Genomic DNA, 15200 nt, shown 5'->3' with positions numbered 1-15200 from the left:
TTATTTTGAATCATTAGAGAAAAGAAAGGGAGTAGCTGTTTTGAGTTGTCCTTTCTTTGCAGAAAGGAGAAAATGTGATTGTTGTTTTTTTTTTTTTTTTTTTAACCAGCCTACTTCTAAGTGTCACAGCCTGGCTTTTCTCTTTTTCAAGGATTAGAACTAAGAGGACACACCAGCATCGGAGTGTATTAAGCCCCCGAAACACATGGTAGCTAGGGACTGAACACAGGAACTGTATGACAGCAGCACAAACCCCCAAAGAACGTTCCGGCCTTGTGGGTCCCTGAGCCCCTTGGGAGACTGAGAATAATGACCAGATTGATCCAGAACTGCTGCAGCGTTCAGTGAGAATCCTCTGTAGTTGTTCTACAGAGGAACCTTCCTTGCATTAGAAAATTTCTGCTCAATACAGAATGGTCCACATCACTCAAAGTGCACTGTTGGAGATGCTATGAAATTAAAACCAATGATGTAACCTGTTTGTACCTGAGACATCTAGATTCACTCCAGGACACCTGAAGGAAATGTGTGACTGGTGGGAAAGAACTAGACAACCATTTAGGAATTCTCTGTGCTCAGCCTAACCCAGTGGCTTAACACAAGGAACTTGGCTTTGATCTTTTTTTCTTGTGGTATCTGCCAGCAAGTTAGAAATCTCATGGGTTAAGACTGCAGTTCCCCTGGTTCAGTAGCTGGAACAGTGATTTTAAATGTCCCCTCTTTTGGATCCCTTGTAAACATGAAATCATTCCATGGATGGCTGCCTTATAATTTTGTCTCTTTCCACTTTAATTGTGAATGGTTAAAAAATGCTGTTTTCTGATATTAAATTTTTATTAGTGCATACCTTAATCTGAGTAGCTCATTACTTATCCTGTTGGCAGTTTGGTTTTTTGATTGATGATCAGAATTGACTTATATTTGAACATCAGAAAAGGGAATGAAATGTTGTGATGGATGGTAGAAAGCTGTACCTACGACAGGCACATCCTTTAGGGAAGGGAGGGAGACAGGAGAGAGGGGAAATTAAGGATTTGATAGACCAGTCTGCCCTGAAAGACATAAATGCACTAAGTTTTTTTTGCCTTGGTGTTGTTAGGAAATGTTGTTTATGAAGGTAACTCTCTCTACTCTCAGAAAAGAGAAACAGGCAACAGATCTGAACCACGGTGGATTCGTTTCAAAGGGCAGAGTTGTTTATATGAGTAGATAGATTCATGAACAACTGACCCTGGAAATTAAAGAGATTTAATTAGAAGTGTGACTTGTGAATTTGATAAATGTTTTTCTCCCTCTGTGGACTTATCTTTAGTCATTAGATTTCATTAAATACTCCTGGCCCACTTTGTGCTTATTTTCTATATGTATCACATGTATAGTTACAAAGTTTGTGCTCAGGGCGGGCACAGGGGCTCATGCCTATAATCCCAGCACGTTGGGAGGCTGAGTTAGGCGGATCATCTCAGGAGTTCAAGACCACCCTGGCCAACATGGTGAAACCCCATTTCTACTAAAAATACAAAAATTAGCTGGGCGTGGTGGTGGGTACCTGTAATCCCAGCTACTCTGGAGGCTACCCTTAGATCAAAACACATACACAACTGCAACGCCTGGGCCTAGCCAAAATAGCCGCCAATTCTTTTATTTCCTGTTCACATGATCTATTTTTTAATCTGGATGCTGGTTATAGGGTTATAGCAGGTGAAAAAGCAATACACAGGATTTGTGCTTTTTACCTTATGTTATAGCTGGATAAAAAGTCTTTAAAAGTCAATGTCACCAGGCATGGTGGCACACACCTGTAATCCCAGCACTTTGACGGGCTGAGGTGGGAGGATTTCTTGAGCCCAACGAGACCAGCCTGGGCAACATAGGGAGACCCCCATCTCTACAAAAAAAAAAAAAAAAAATTATAAAAAATTAGCTGGGTGTGGTGGCACACACCTGTGATCCCAGCTACTTGGGAGGCTGAAATGGGAGGATTGCTTGATCCCAGGAGGTCAAGGCTGCAGTAAGCTGTGATCACACCACTGTACTCCAGTGTGGGCAACAGAACAAGAGCCTGTCTAAAAAAAAAAGTCACTAATACTGTTTTTTAAAATAATGTTCTAAATTAAGAGAGTCTAAAGAGATGAAATAATCAAATCCAGTGTATGAACCTGGAGTGGAGGTTCCTTTTTGATGAAACCAGATCTGAAATTTGGAAAAGTTCAAAAAGCATGTTGGGTATGATGGCTGCACAATTCTGTGAACCTACCAAAAGCTATTGAATTGTACACTTAGAAAATGGGAACTCAGCATGAAGGGCACATTCCTCCACAAAGCTACCCTCCAGACACCAGCAGCAATTTCAGGGGTCCCCAGGCCATCCTTACCTCTGACTGGTTGGCTACAAATTTGGAGTTCCCATAGCCACTCTCTGTTTCAGTAATTTGCTAGAACAACTCACAGAACTCCAGAAAGCACTGTTATGATTGCAGTTCTATTACAGCAAAAAGACCAGAAACAGAAGAGGTGCCTGGGGCAAAGTCTGGGAGGGTTCCAAATGTGAAGCTTCCCTCATTCTTAGGGACACATTGCCTTCCCAGCATCAAAGCCTGACAATATTCTGATCAGGGATGCTCTCCTGAGCTTTGGTATCCAGAGTTTTTATTGAGGCTTCATTATTTAGGCATGATTAAATCATTGGCTATGTGGCTGAACTCAACCTTTATCCCCATTTTCCTTCCTGGAGGTTGGACTGGTATCACAACTCAAAGCCCCGACACTAATTACATGATTGGCTTTTCCGTGTGGCCAGCCCCGAGCAGGCAGATCACTGGAGGTCAGGAGTTCAAGATTAACCTGGACAACATGGTGAAACCCCATCTCTGCTAAAACTACAAAAAATACCAAGGGTAGTGGTGCATGCCTGTAGTCCCAGCTACTTGGAAGACTGAGGCATGAGAATTGCTTGAACCCAGTAGACAGAGGTTGCAGTGAGCTGAGTTTGTACCACTGCACTCCAGCCTGAGCAGCAGAGCAAGACTGTCAGAAAGAGAGAGAGAGGAAGGAAGGGGGCGAGGGAGGGAGGGAAAGGAAAGAAAGAAGAAAGAAAGAAAAGACAAAACTGTATATTTGAATTCTTACCTGTCCTACTCTAAAGAATGTGTGAAGAAAGAGGTGATGTGGTGGTATATTTCCTGGAAGAAGTATCTTTGGAGAAAGAAAGCATTAGCTTCTTGCACGTGATCATCCTTATCAGAAGCAGCAGTAGCAGCATTACTTTATATTTAGTCCTCCCTAGTAACTCAGTGATCTATGTGCTATAATTCTCTTTCTTCTTTTCTTTTTCTTTCTTTCCTTCCTTCCTTCCCTCCTTCCTTTCTTCCTTTCCTTCTCTCTCTTTCTCTTTCTGTCTTTTTCTTTTTTTTTTCTTTCTGGGTCTTGCTTTGTTGCCCAGGCTGCGAGTGCCATGGTTCCATCACTGCAGCCCCCAACTCCAGCCCTTAAGCAATAATCCCACCTCAGCCTCCCGAATAGCTGGGACCACAGGCGTAAGCCACCACTCCCAGCTACTTTTTTATTTTTTATTTTTGTATAGATGGGGTCTCCCTATGTTGCCTAGGCTGATCTTAAACTCCTGGGCTCAAGGGTTCCTCCCGTTTCAGCCTCCCAAAGTGCTGGGATTATAGGCATGAGTCACCATGCCTGGCTTATCTCCACTTTCAGATGTGGAAACCGAGGCACATCTCTGAAGCTGAAGCTCAGGCGTTCTGTCTCCTGAGTCCACACTCTTTTTGTTGTTGTTGTTGTTTTGTTTTGTTTTGTTTTGTTTTGAGTCCACACTCTTTAACTTCGCTATAGAGGTCACACGGTCTGAGACAAACTGGATCAAACCAAAAGACAGTAGCTCTGGAGTCTGGACCTGGCTCAAGGACAGACTGCCACCTTGAATAGGGAAGATTTTCTCATTGAGGACTGGGCATCACAGGGGCTGGCCGGCATCCAGGACCTCGGACTCCTGATCACTTGGAATCACACTGCCTCCGATGTGTCAGGTCCAGGGCTTCCCACACTTTCCCATGCCAAAGATGCCTAACAGCAAAAGAGAATGAACGAGAGATGTCAACCCATACACGGGAAACTCCTTGAATCTCACTGTTGCTGACTTTGTCTTCTTCATAATCCACATTTATTTTACATAGACATAATGCTTAAAATTAATTACCAGATAAACTCTTAGGCTTCCAAACCTTGAAGTTCCTTGCAAACCTTCTGATAAAATGGCTGCTCCATGGAAATGCTGAGAAAATGTTTCACACACCTTTACACAGTCACACACAAGCGTGTATCCACTTCTAAATGGTCCCAGCCACACACTCAATGACCTGCACTGAATCAGAACCAATCACCACACACAGCAATGGTCACTTGCCCACTCGGTCACTCCCCCACAACCAGAGAGAATCACACACAGACGGCATACCCAACACCACAGCCCTTGCAGCAACCCAGGGAATCCAACACTTGCCTGCCACCAGCCTACACACGTACGTATGTCTGTTTTTAATTCTTCTAAGCTAGAGCTGCATCCTCTGGTATGCTGTTTATAATGTAAGAAATAGCCAGGCTTGGTGGCTCACGCCTGTAATCCTAGCACTTTGGGAGGCCGAGGTGGGTGGATCACGAGGTCAAGAGATCGAGAGCATGGTGAAACCCCGTTTCTACTAAAAAAATACAAAACTTAGCTGGGCTTGGTGGCGCGCGCCTCTAGTCCTAGCTACTCGGGAGGCTGAGGCAGGAAAATTGCTTGAACCTGGGAAGTGGAGGTCGCAGTGAGCCGAGATTGCACCACTGCACTCCAGCCTGGCACCTGGGGACAGAGCGAGACTCTGTCTCAATAAAAAAAATAAAAAATAAGCAACCTTGAGTCTTTGTCCATGTGTCTGGAATGCTTTTCCCCCTCCTTCAGCTCGGGATGCAATATCTCCTTCCATTAGGCTTACGGGACCACCTGAGTTAAAACTGTAATCTGTCCCCACCCTCATGTTCCTTACGCTGCTCTATTTCTTTTTCTGTAGCATTGGTCACCATATAATGTGCTTTATAAAGCAGTCATGCACCACAGAGCTACGTTTTGGTCAATGATGGACTGACCACATTTAAAATGGTGGTCCTATAAGATTGTAATACTGTATTTTTACTGTACCTTTTTCATGGTTAGATACACAAAATACTTACCATTGCATTGCAGTGGTCAGTGCCTAGGTGTGTGGCCTAGGAGCAGTAGGCATACCATACAGCCTAGGTGTGTGGTAGGTGATGCCATCTAGATTTGTGTAAGTGCACTCTATGGCAGGGGTCCCCAACCCCGGGCCACAAACCAGTACTGATCCGTGGCCTGTTAGGAACCGGACCACACAGCAGGAGGTGAGTGGCAGGCTAGCAAGCATTACCACTTGAGTTCTGCCTCCTGTCAGATCAGCAGCGGCATTAGATTCTCATAGGAGCATGAACCCTACTGTGAACAGCACGTGTGAGGGATCTAGGCTGCATGCTCCTTATGAGAATCTAATGCCTGATGATCTGTCACTATCTCCCATCACCCCCAGATGGGACTGTCTAGTTGCAGGAAAACAAGCTCAGGGTTCCCACTGATTCTACATTATGGTGAGTTGTATAATTATTTCATTAGGTATTACAATGTATTAATAGAAATAAAGTGCACAATAAATTTAATGTGCTTAAATCATGCTGAAACCATCTCCCCACTGAACCCCTGTGTGTGAAAAAATTGTCTTCCATGAAACTGGTTCCTGATGCCAAAAAAGTTGGTGACCACTGCTCTATGGTGTCCAAACAAGGACAAACTCACCTAAGGACATGTTTCTCAGAACGTATCCCCACCCCACCCTCCAACCCACCCTCTCCCCCATACCCCAGCTGAAGCCCTGATCCCTGACAGGACCAGCTGCTGACCCTGTGTGTGTATAGCTCCACCTCTGCTTCACGCTTGGTGAGGGTTGCTTGGGAGTTAGCAGTGTCAGAAAGAGCATGGAACTGAGTGTACAGGTGGGAAGTTAACTGGGTTCAGGTTGCTAACTCAGTACTGACCAATCACAGCAAGGCCCTATATGACTGATTTAGGAATCAGAAAACCCAGATCCTATTACTGGCTCAGCCACTGATTTTTGTTACAATGTTAGCTGCTGCCCAATTTTGTAATTTTTGGATAGAAATGTGAGTAAAAGTATGTGTCCCACTCTGGTTGCCACAAATTCAGGAGCCACCAGAGGAGAGAGCCCAGTGGAGAAGGGGATGGAGAGGGAGAGTGGGGCCTTGGAGGAAGCTAGAAGGAACTAGATTGCTTACCCATGCATGGAATGCGCTTGAGGTCAGAATTCCACAACCATCTTCAGATACTTGAACTACTGTCTCACCAAAGCTTCCATACCCCACCTGTTTCCTTCCAGCCCCTATCTAAATTGGGTCTTTGCTGGGATGGGGTCAGAGGGTAGGAAGAGCAGCAGAACTTATGTTGTATTTTCTTCTGTCCCTGCCTTCACTCTGCTCAGTACTTGAGAAACTGAGAGGAGCAGAGACTCTTCTTAGGAGCCTGCCAGGCACCCTCTCCACCCACTCAACATGGAAATAAAGGAAAATCTGAGTTCCCTCAAGGGAAATTCCAGGCACCTAGCTAGACTTAAGAAACAGGTAAGCAACTTGATAAGCAAGAAGGCAAGAGTATCCTTAAACAATAACCAAGGAAGTTAGAGTCTCAAAAAGTTCAGTTCCCTATAGAAACTAAAGACAACGTCTTACCATATTTTCCTGAGTTGTTTTTCAGAAATCCAGACCCTCACCAAATGATCTGCTGGCACATAGACCTCAAGTAAAGGGGAACTGAAGACTGAACTCTGACCACCTATTCGCCACCGTGGGCTAGAGCTGTTATATGTAAATTTTTGGTGCCGCAAAAGAAGTAGCACTTGAATATAAATTTCCTCAGCAAGACAATTTACTTCTATAGAAGTGTGTGGCTGACAGATGGAACAATGGGCAGGGCATACCTGGACAAGGGAGACGAAAGGGTTCTTATTCCTGACTGAGGTAGCCCCTACTGCTGTGTTGTTTCCCTATTGGCTGGGGTTAGACTGCACAGTCTAGGCTGATTCTGATTGGCTGTTTTAAAGAGAGCAGGGGTACAAGCCAGAGTAGCAGGGTGGGTAGTTTGGCAGGAAGTATGGTTACAGGACAGGTCAGAGCAGGTAACCAGGGGTAACTCAGATCAAAGCAGGTGACAAGAGCAGGTGACCAGGATGAGTCAGGATGAAGCAGGGGACCAGGGGAACAGATGTGAACTACTGATTAGAACTGGTGGAAAAGGTTGTTTACTGAAACTGCAAGGAAGTTCAACTTTAAAATGGAGGAAAGAACTGAACATACTGACATACTGATTCTTTGAAAAGAAATTGAGAACTCATTGTATCCAACAGAGCTAACATTCTTTTCTGCTAACTCCAAATTTTTAGACTAATTTTTGCCTCCTTTACCAATTGCAAATCAGAAAACCTTCATGAATTCACCTGTGACCCGTGCCCCACACCTCCCCCTTGAGATGTCCACCTTTTTAGTTCAAGCCAATGTATAGTCTCCATGTGTTAATATATGGTTTATGATTTTGCTTGTAACCTCTGCCTTTAAAAAGTCTTACCTGTAAACTGTCTGGGAGTTCTGGTCTGAAGCATAAGCTGCCAGATTCTCCTTCCTTGGCACCCTGCAATAAATGCCTCACTTTCTTTAACTGCAATCCCCATGTTAGTGTTTGGCTTTGCTCTGCTGGCTGTGTGGATGAAGATTCAGTTTATTAACAAAACCAGAAAGGAACATGCTATTGAACCTGGAAAAAAAATTCCAAGATAATATGATGCAGAGAGTTAGATGTCCTGCCCATCCCCTTCTTTTTTAAAAAAGAGATGGACAATCTCACTCTGTCACCCAGGCTGGAGTGTGGTGGTGTAATCACAGCTCAATGTGACTTCGAATTCTTGGGCTCAGTTGATCCTCCTGCCTCAGCCTCCCAAAGTTCTGGGAGTATAGGTGTGAACCACTGTCCCTGGTTAGCCTCCTTTTGATATATGAAGATGAGAGTGTTTTAAAGTGACTTGCCCAAAGTCTTTTGAGTTAAGATGAAGCTAACCCTGGTGCCCAGCCTCTGGCACCTGATCCTATGAATTGCTTATTATGTTCTAGATCAGGGGCTAGCACCTTGGCTTTCCCTTAGATGGTTCTGGGAGAGTGTGTGAGATCATAACAATAAATGGCTATGGGCTTATTGGCCAGACTCAACACCGCTGCCTCTTACCCTTTCCAAGATATACTTGCTCTTAGAAGCCAAATTAATGCATGTTCTAATCCACACATCACCCACAAGAGGGAGCACTAAATACCTTCAGCATGTCAGCACAGAGTGCTGCCCACAGGCGATGCCAGTGGGTACCAAGTGCCAATGTTAGTGCTGTAGAGTAGCTGAAAGGCTGACAGGGTGGCGTGGTTTTCTAGCCACCCCAGAAACACTTCTGCATTGGCAACATTGGGTGTGAGCGATTACTGGGCACTGAGAGGGTGGGGAGGGTAGAACCCTAGCAAGAGGCTGGCCCTGCTGCTGAGAACAGAGCCCATCTGGTCTAGTGCCAGGGAGCTCAAGTGGAGAGAGACCTTGAATCGGGGGCCTGTTTATGTGGCTTCAGGCTGTGCTTCCCCACAGACAGGCGAGACTTCCCACAGGGCCCTGGGGACCCTGCTCTCCAGCAGCCCCGGAGATGGGTCAACTAGTCTTCTCTGCTCACACGGCCTCCATGGCTCTCCCTCCCCCATAGTTCTTTGGCCTACTGGCTTTGAACCTTTATGTGTGCTTTTTACCCCACCTCACCTCTCTCCTGGGTTGCCCTGGAGGAAACCCAGCCCTGCACAGGTAGAGGAGCCTAAGGCCCATTCTGGTCTTGGGAAATACAATCAAAGTAGGAATATAATTCAACCAAGGGGAGGAGGAAGTGGCACCAGAAAAGGCGTCCCTGCTGGGCGCAGTGGCTCACGCCTGTAATCCCAGCATTTTGGGGGGCTGAGGCAGGCAGATCATTTGAGGTCAGGCATTTGAGACCAGCCTGGCCAACATGGCAAAATCCTTTCTTTACTGAAAATACAAAAATTAGTTGGACGTGGTGGTGTGCACCTGTAATCCTGACTACTCTGGAGGCTGAGGCATGAGAATCACCTGAACCTGGGAGGTGCAGGTTGCAGTGAGCCAAGATCGAGCCATTGCACTCCAGTCTGGGTGACAAAGTGAGACTCTGTCTCAAAAAAAAAGGCATCACTGCTGGGTTCAGTAGCTCATGCCTATAATTCCAGCAACAGGAGGATCTTTTGAGTGCAGTAGTTCAAGGCCAGCCTGGGCAACATAGCAAGACCCCAAGACCCTATTTAAAAAAAAAAAATTAGTCAGATGTTTTGGCATGTACCTGTAATCCCACCTTCTTGGGAGACTGAGGGGAAAGGATTGCTTGAGCTCAGGAGTTTGAGGCTCAGTGAGCTATGATGGGATCACTGCACTCCAGCCAGAGCAACCCTCTCTTAAAATAATCATAAGAAGAATTTTTTAAAAGAAAAGCCATTACAAAAGAAGTTATTTGATAATGAGTACCAGCTCAGCCATAGAGAATCCCACTCAGGTGGCACTGAAGGAACTGAGAGGCAGACACCCAGACAGAACAGCAAAGTGGGTCTATCCGGGAGGCCAGCACCCTTCAGAGCTGAGAGCCTCAGGGGTTGACAGCATTCCAGGCTGAAGGCCCCAGTAGACTCTGACCCATGCATTTATTTTCTCTGAACAAGTGATCATTATTAACAAACAGGTGTTCGGTATTTTCTCATAACACAAAACACTCCAAGTAGGCAGCTGGTGCCTGCTTACCACTGATCACAAACAACCTAAAAAGTGTGAGCCACCACGCCCAGCCTGAAGTATAAGATCAGAGAGACAGAGTGCCAGCCATATTCACACATTTCCTTACCATGGGCTAGTCACTTAAAATGGCCATGCTAATACTTGTTTCATGGAACAATAGTGACTATCAAATCAGCCTGCAGACTATGGAGAAAAGCAACATCATAAAAATGTATGTTCAAGCCTGGGCAAGACAGCGAGACCTCATCTCTTAAAAATAATAATAATTTTAAAAAATAGCAGGATGTGGTGGCATGCATCTGCAGTCCCAGCTAGTCAGGAGGCTGAGATGGAAGGATCACTTGAGGTCAGGAGGTAGAGGCTACAGTGAGCTATAATCACTGCTGCTGTACTCCAGCCTGGGTGGGAGTGAGACCCTGCCCCTAACAACAACAACAAAAAGTATGTTCATTATTAGAAGTCTATCCCTGAGCACAGCTAGAATTTTATAGCACACGTAGGGTTGCATATTCAGTTCTACGGGAAGTAAAGCCCTAGGTGAGTTGACAATTTAGAAAAATTCCTCAAAAAAGAGGGAAGGCTGGAAGTGGTGTAGTATTTCCTAGCCTGCACTTGACTTCACATGACAGTGTGCTGCAAGGTGAAGGGGAAGGGCTTGGCCCTCAGACCAAACTTCAGCCGGCCACTGTCCCTCATTCAACACATATTTAGGACCTAGATCATGTTCTAGGAAATTACTAGTTATGTGACTTAGGTAGACAACTCTTTTGAACTTTTTCTTATCTGGAAAACTAAAAATAATATGTATATACCTCTTAATCTATTGTAAAAATTAAGTAAAATGAGTCCGTTGTAAAGAATGTATTAGAACATCAGCTCTGCATCACCCCTGGCTGTCCTTAGTTCCCGGCAAGATTGGGCAGCCCCGACCCACTTGGTCCGGGGTACTGGATTGGCACCTGGCTTGTTCTGTCTTCTGCAGAACTCAGCCAGGCATTCAGCACTCCTGCCAGCTGGGGTAGAGAACACAATGGAAGCAGAAACAGCTTCTCCAAAGGCTGACCTGGCGAGGTCTGTGCTGGTTAGTCAAGGGGAACAGAAGCCACTTAAGTATCTATTGGTTGATTAAACTCCTGCTGTTTGCCTCAGAGCATTCCTTCCACCCAGCCTTAACTGCTAGTATCTAAGGTCTATCCAGATGTCCTGCATGCAGAGGGAATATGTGAAGATTAGTTTCTCTGTGTCATTGAAGAAACCTGTGCTCCATTTCTCCCATTGAAGAAATCAGCCTTCCCCTGGATTATCTGGGCTCACTGGGCCCTTCTGTGAAGGACTTTTTTCAAATGATTGCAGGTATCCTGCCTTACCCTGGCCCATGGCTCACAAACTCACCACCGGTCCTCATCACCAGCAGCCAAAGCTGCAACTGAACTGATTCAGCAGAAAAGAAATGAATGTACTAAAAGGATATTGGGAGAATCAGGGAGCCAGGCCTGAGGTAAAGCTTGCAGAAACTGTATGTAAGCCCGTGCTGCAGAAGTTGTTGGATGAGAATGCTGCAGCTGCCCACGAGTTCTCGCTGGTGCTGTTTGTGCACTGCTAGGACCCCGCCTCCCCGTAACTGCTGTGGCACCCACCACACATGCTGCTGCCGCCCCAGGAGCACCCAGCTGTTGCCCAAAGCACGTCAGATGTGTGTGCCACCATGTTCCCTTGAAAAGTGCACACCTGTGTATGCTTTGTCCTCATGTTTGTCGCCTGCAACTCAAAAGTCAGGTGCCCCTGACAGGTGAACTCCAGACCACAGGCTCCTGACACAAGTTTTCTAGCTTCCATCTTAGAAAAGCAGGACACCTATAATCCCAATACTTTGGGAGGCCAAGGTGGGAGGATCACTTGTGGCTAGGAGTTCAAGACCAGCCTGGGCAACACAGCAAGATCCCATCAAAAGAAAGAAAGAAAAAAAAAGAAGAAAGGAAGGAAAGAAAGAAAGAAAAGAAAGAAAGGAAAGAAAGAGAAAGAAAAGAAAGAAAAAGGAAGGAAGGTGGGAAGGAAGGAGAAGAAGGAAAGAGGACGAGAGAGAGAAAGAGGAAGAGAAAGAAAAGGAAAGAAAAAAAGAGAAAAGAAAACAGGGTTCCAAAAGTGGAAAAATTTCCAAGCATTAGAACATGCATCAGAAATAGACATATATATATATATATATATATATATATATATATATATATATATATATAAAATGTCCACTTTGTACTCTGGCCTTGAGCTCTCAGTCCCATCTCCTCCCACCTGATGGACCCAGACCTAGGGCCCTCTGCTAAGGCTTGGCCTGAGATGTTCTGCAGGGGGGCCTGAGCCATGAGAGAAGTGAACGGAATTCAGATGGGCATCTCTGGACAGTGAGCAACAGGGTGCTGCCTGGCTTGGGAACCCCAGAGGGAGTTAAGGGAAGGGTGCCAGGGTGATCTAGGATGGCCTTGGGGAACATCTAGTGGGCGTCACACATCCAAATGCCTGCAGATAGGGGCCAGGCAGGTCAGACAACAGGGAATGATGGGACCTGTGGGGATGCCCCTTTAGGCATTACATTCAAAACTTAAGTCTACTGTGCAAAGGTGGTAAGAATGATACAAGTGGTTGTTTGGGGGGGGTGCAGGGGGGCGGGGGCTGATTGACTACAAAGGGGCGTGAAGAAACTGCAGGTGATGGAAATGTTCTGTATGCTGCTTTGAGTGGGGTTACATCTTCATCAAAGAAACAACTTAGATCTGTGCATTCTACCATCAAGTATAACTCAATTTTTAAACTTGGGGCAAGTTCGTAAAGACTGTCTGCAAAGCGATCTGGTTCTTAGGCTAGTCATTTGGAAACTTCCGTTGCAACCCGACTTCCTTTATCTCACAAGTGAAGTCAGAGACCCGGAGAGGGTCTCCTACCTTTTCCCTCTGAGTGGGGCGAGTCCTGACTGCCCAGAGGCGGCCTGGGCTCCTCCGCCTGGAAAAGCGCGACGGCGGCGTGGTCTGGCGGCGGCCGCTCACTGCGCCTTCTGCACGCCTGCCCGGTGGCGCGGAGCAGGCAGCTGTGCCAGCCTAGCATTTCCACCGGCCGGGAGAAGGCGGTCCCCCGGGGCCGGGCCAGCCTCTCGCTGGCCTGAAAGTGAGCCGGTCACTCCAAAGGCCAACTCCGAAAGGAGCGGAAGTGGATGGAACAGCCGGCCCCAGGGAGCGCTGGCCAGGCACGCAGATCAATCACGGACACACAGTGCACAGATCGCTCCAGACTGCCGTTGAGTGCCAAATGCCTACACAGACACGGCTGAGTTCCAGGAAGAGAAAGCCAATCCTATCCGCCCAAAGTGGCGGCGGCGGAGCAAAGGGAAATCCACCTGCGGAGGCGGGAGGGGCACCCAGCTTGATGGAGACCCTCCCCGGGCGGGCACTTCAGGCACTTCCCAAAGTCCTACCGGCCACCCGCCTGCCCGGGGAGGCGCCAGCATCCGGCATCGCCACTTCACGCGGGAAAAGCCGGGCAGCCACAGTTCCCGGGGCACAGGGACTGCGGTGGAATTCCAGGCCGGGTGTGCGACCCCCCCGCCCTCGCTCCGTCCTCTCCTCCAGCCCGAGGCGAGCAGGTGTCTTCAGTAGTGCCTCCGAGCCCCTCCCATGGCGGACCTGGTCCTCGTCTCCAAGTCGGCGCTGCATGCTGAAGGGGACCCCGGGATGGGGTTGGGCGCACGGGGTGGGGCGGGGAAGCTCTGCGGCCGGGTCCCTGGACCCCGCGACCCGCCGAGACCTTCGGGACGCACGAAGCCCGGCCCTCCAGCCGGCGCCCGCCCTGATTGGCGCCCGCGGCAGGCCTCCCGCCGGCTCACCTGCCACTCCCAGCCAATCGCGGCCACCAGAATTGGGGCTGTCGCCGGGGGGAGGGAGAAGTGCCGCGGGCCCAAGGCTGAGCCGCCCTCCCCGCCGAGTTCCCGTCCGGCCCTCGGCAATCCCAAGCCCGAGCCGCCGGCTGCGAGCCCCGCGCCCCCTTCTCGCCACATCTTTCCTCCCTCGCGCTTTGATGCGGCAGCTTCGGGCCGGGGCCGCTCCGCTTCTCCGATCGCTGGGACCCTCCCCGACGGCTCCGCCTTTGCCCCTCGCCCTGCGTCCCTGCCGACCCCGGGGAGGTGGGGTCCGGGCCGGGCACAGCCCCGCTGAGGCAGCATGTTCACGTCCAAGTCCAACTCGGTGTCGCCCTCGCCGTCCCTGGAGCAGGCCGACTCGGACGCGCTGGACATCAGCACCAAAGTGCAGCTCTACGGCGTGCTGTGGAAGCGGCCTTTCGGGAGGCCGTCGGCCAAGTGGTCCCGGCGGTGAGTGCCCCCCCGCACCCTGAGGGGACCGCCAGGAGAGAGCCCCGGGCCTTGGCACCCCTCTCACCCCCTTCAGTAGCCGTCCTGCCTCTGCCTTCCTGTGTGACCTTGACGTCACCCCGTTTCACTCTACACTGGCTCCCGCCGGAAGATGTAGACCTTAGTCTGGGCCAGGACAACGGGGATGGGACCCCTGCCCTGGGGCGGTGGCGAATTGTCTATGGAATGAACCTGAGCCTCGCGTGTGAACGCTGGGTGTGGGCAGAAGAGACCGTGGCCGGGGTGGGATCCCAGCTGGGTCAGGTCAGGCCAGACTGAGGCAAGGGAGAAACTCCATCTCTAGCCAAAGATGACAAAGATGCCCTCCTCGGACCCCCACTGTCAATTCCATTGTCTTCACAACCCCTCGCCCAGGCTGCAAGGACCAGGCCTAGTCTCCCTCCCGCCAACCACCCACCCTTACATGGAGAGGGACCTGGCCCTTCTGAAAGGCTCAGGCCAGGGAGGGAGGAGGGGTTAGGAAGGGTGCTTTTCCCTGGGGAAGTGACCTTGGCAACCCCTCCAGCTGTCCCTTGAAATGATTTTTTTTAAAGTGAGCACAGGGAAAAGAGATTCCAGTGCTTCAGGCAGAAGAGCTGGAAAGGAGGGAGGCAGCTGGAGTGAGGTAGGGGACAGATTGGTCCTGCCAAGGATTGATTCTTTGAAAGGGATGATGGGGAGAGACAGGGTAGTCCCAGACATCTTTCAGCACCAGCCGCCTTGGTCCCCAACTCAGAGGCTATTCCCCAACATTGGTAGCCACTCTCCACTTACAAATGAGCCAGGGAGGTATTGGGAGAAGAGGGGGTTCACAGCCCTGGACTTGCAGGAAGCTCCCAACTGGCTGCAGGTGCTGTGGGCCAT

General features: G+C 48.7%; 2 protein-coding genes across 2 annotated transcripts in view; both read left to right on the top strand.

Moving 5' to 3' along the window:
• SLC39A9 (solute carrier family 39 member 9) overlaps nucleotides 1–852 on the top strand; it is a 57195-nt gene extending 56343 nt beyond the window's left edge. The window contains exon 8 of the transcript XR_744388.3: nucleotides 152–852. The gene's annotated coding sequence lies outside the window, so the exon portion shown is untranslated. The remainder of the gene's footprint in view (nucleotides 1–151) is intronic.
• Nucleotides 853–13860: 13008 nt separating this feature from the next.
• PLEKHD1 (pleckstrin homology and coiled-coil domain containing D1) overlaps nucleotides 13861–15200 on the top strand; it is a 38079-nt gene continuing 36739 nt past the window's right edge. The window contains exon 1 of the mRNA XM_074393074.1: nucleotides 13861–14297. Within this exon, the coding sequence (XP_074249175.1) occupies nucleotides 14149–14297 (149 nt within the window). The 5' untranslated portion in view covers nucleotides 13861–14148. The remainder of the gene's footprint in view (nucleotides 14298–15200) is intronic.

Source organism: Saimiri boliviensis, chromosome 2 (genome assembly GCF_048565385.1).
Source record: "Saimiri boliviensis isolate mSaiBol1 chromosome 2, mSaiBol1.pri, whole genome shotgun sequence".
In the NCBI taxonomy this organism is placed as follows: domain Eukaryota; kingdom Metazoa; phylum Chordata; class Mammalia; order Primates; family Cebidae; genus Saimiri; species Saimiri boliviensis.
This window is presented reverse-complemented; position numbering and strand designations above follow the sequence as displayed.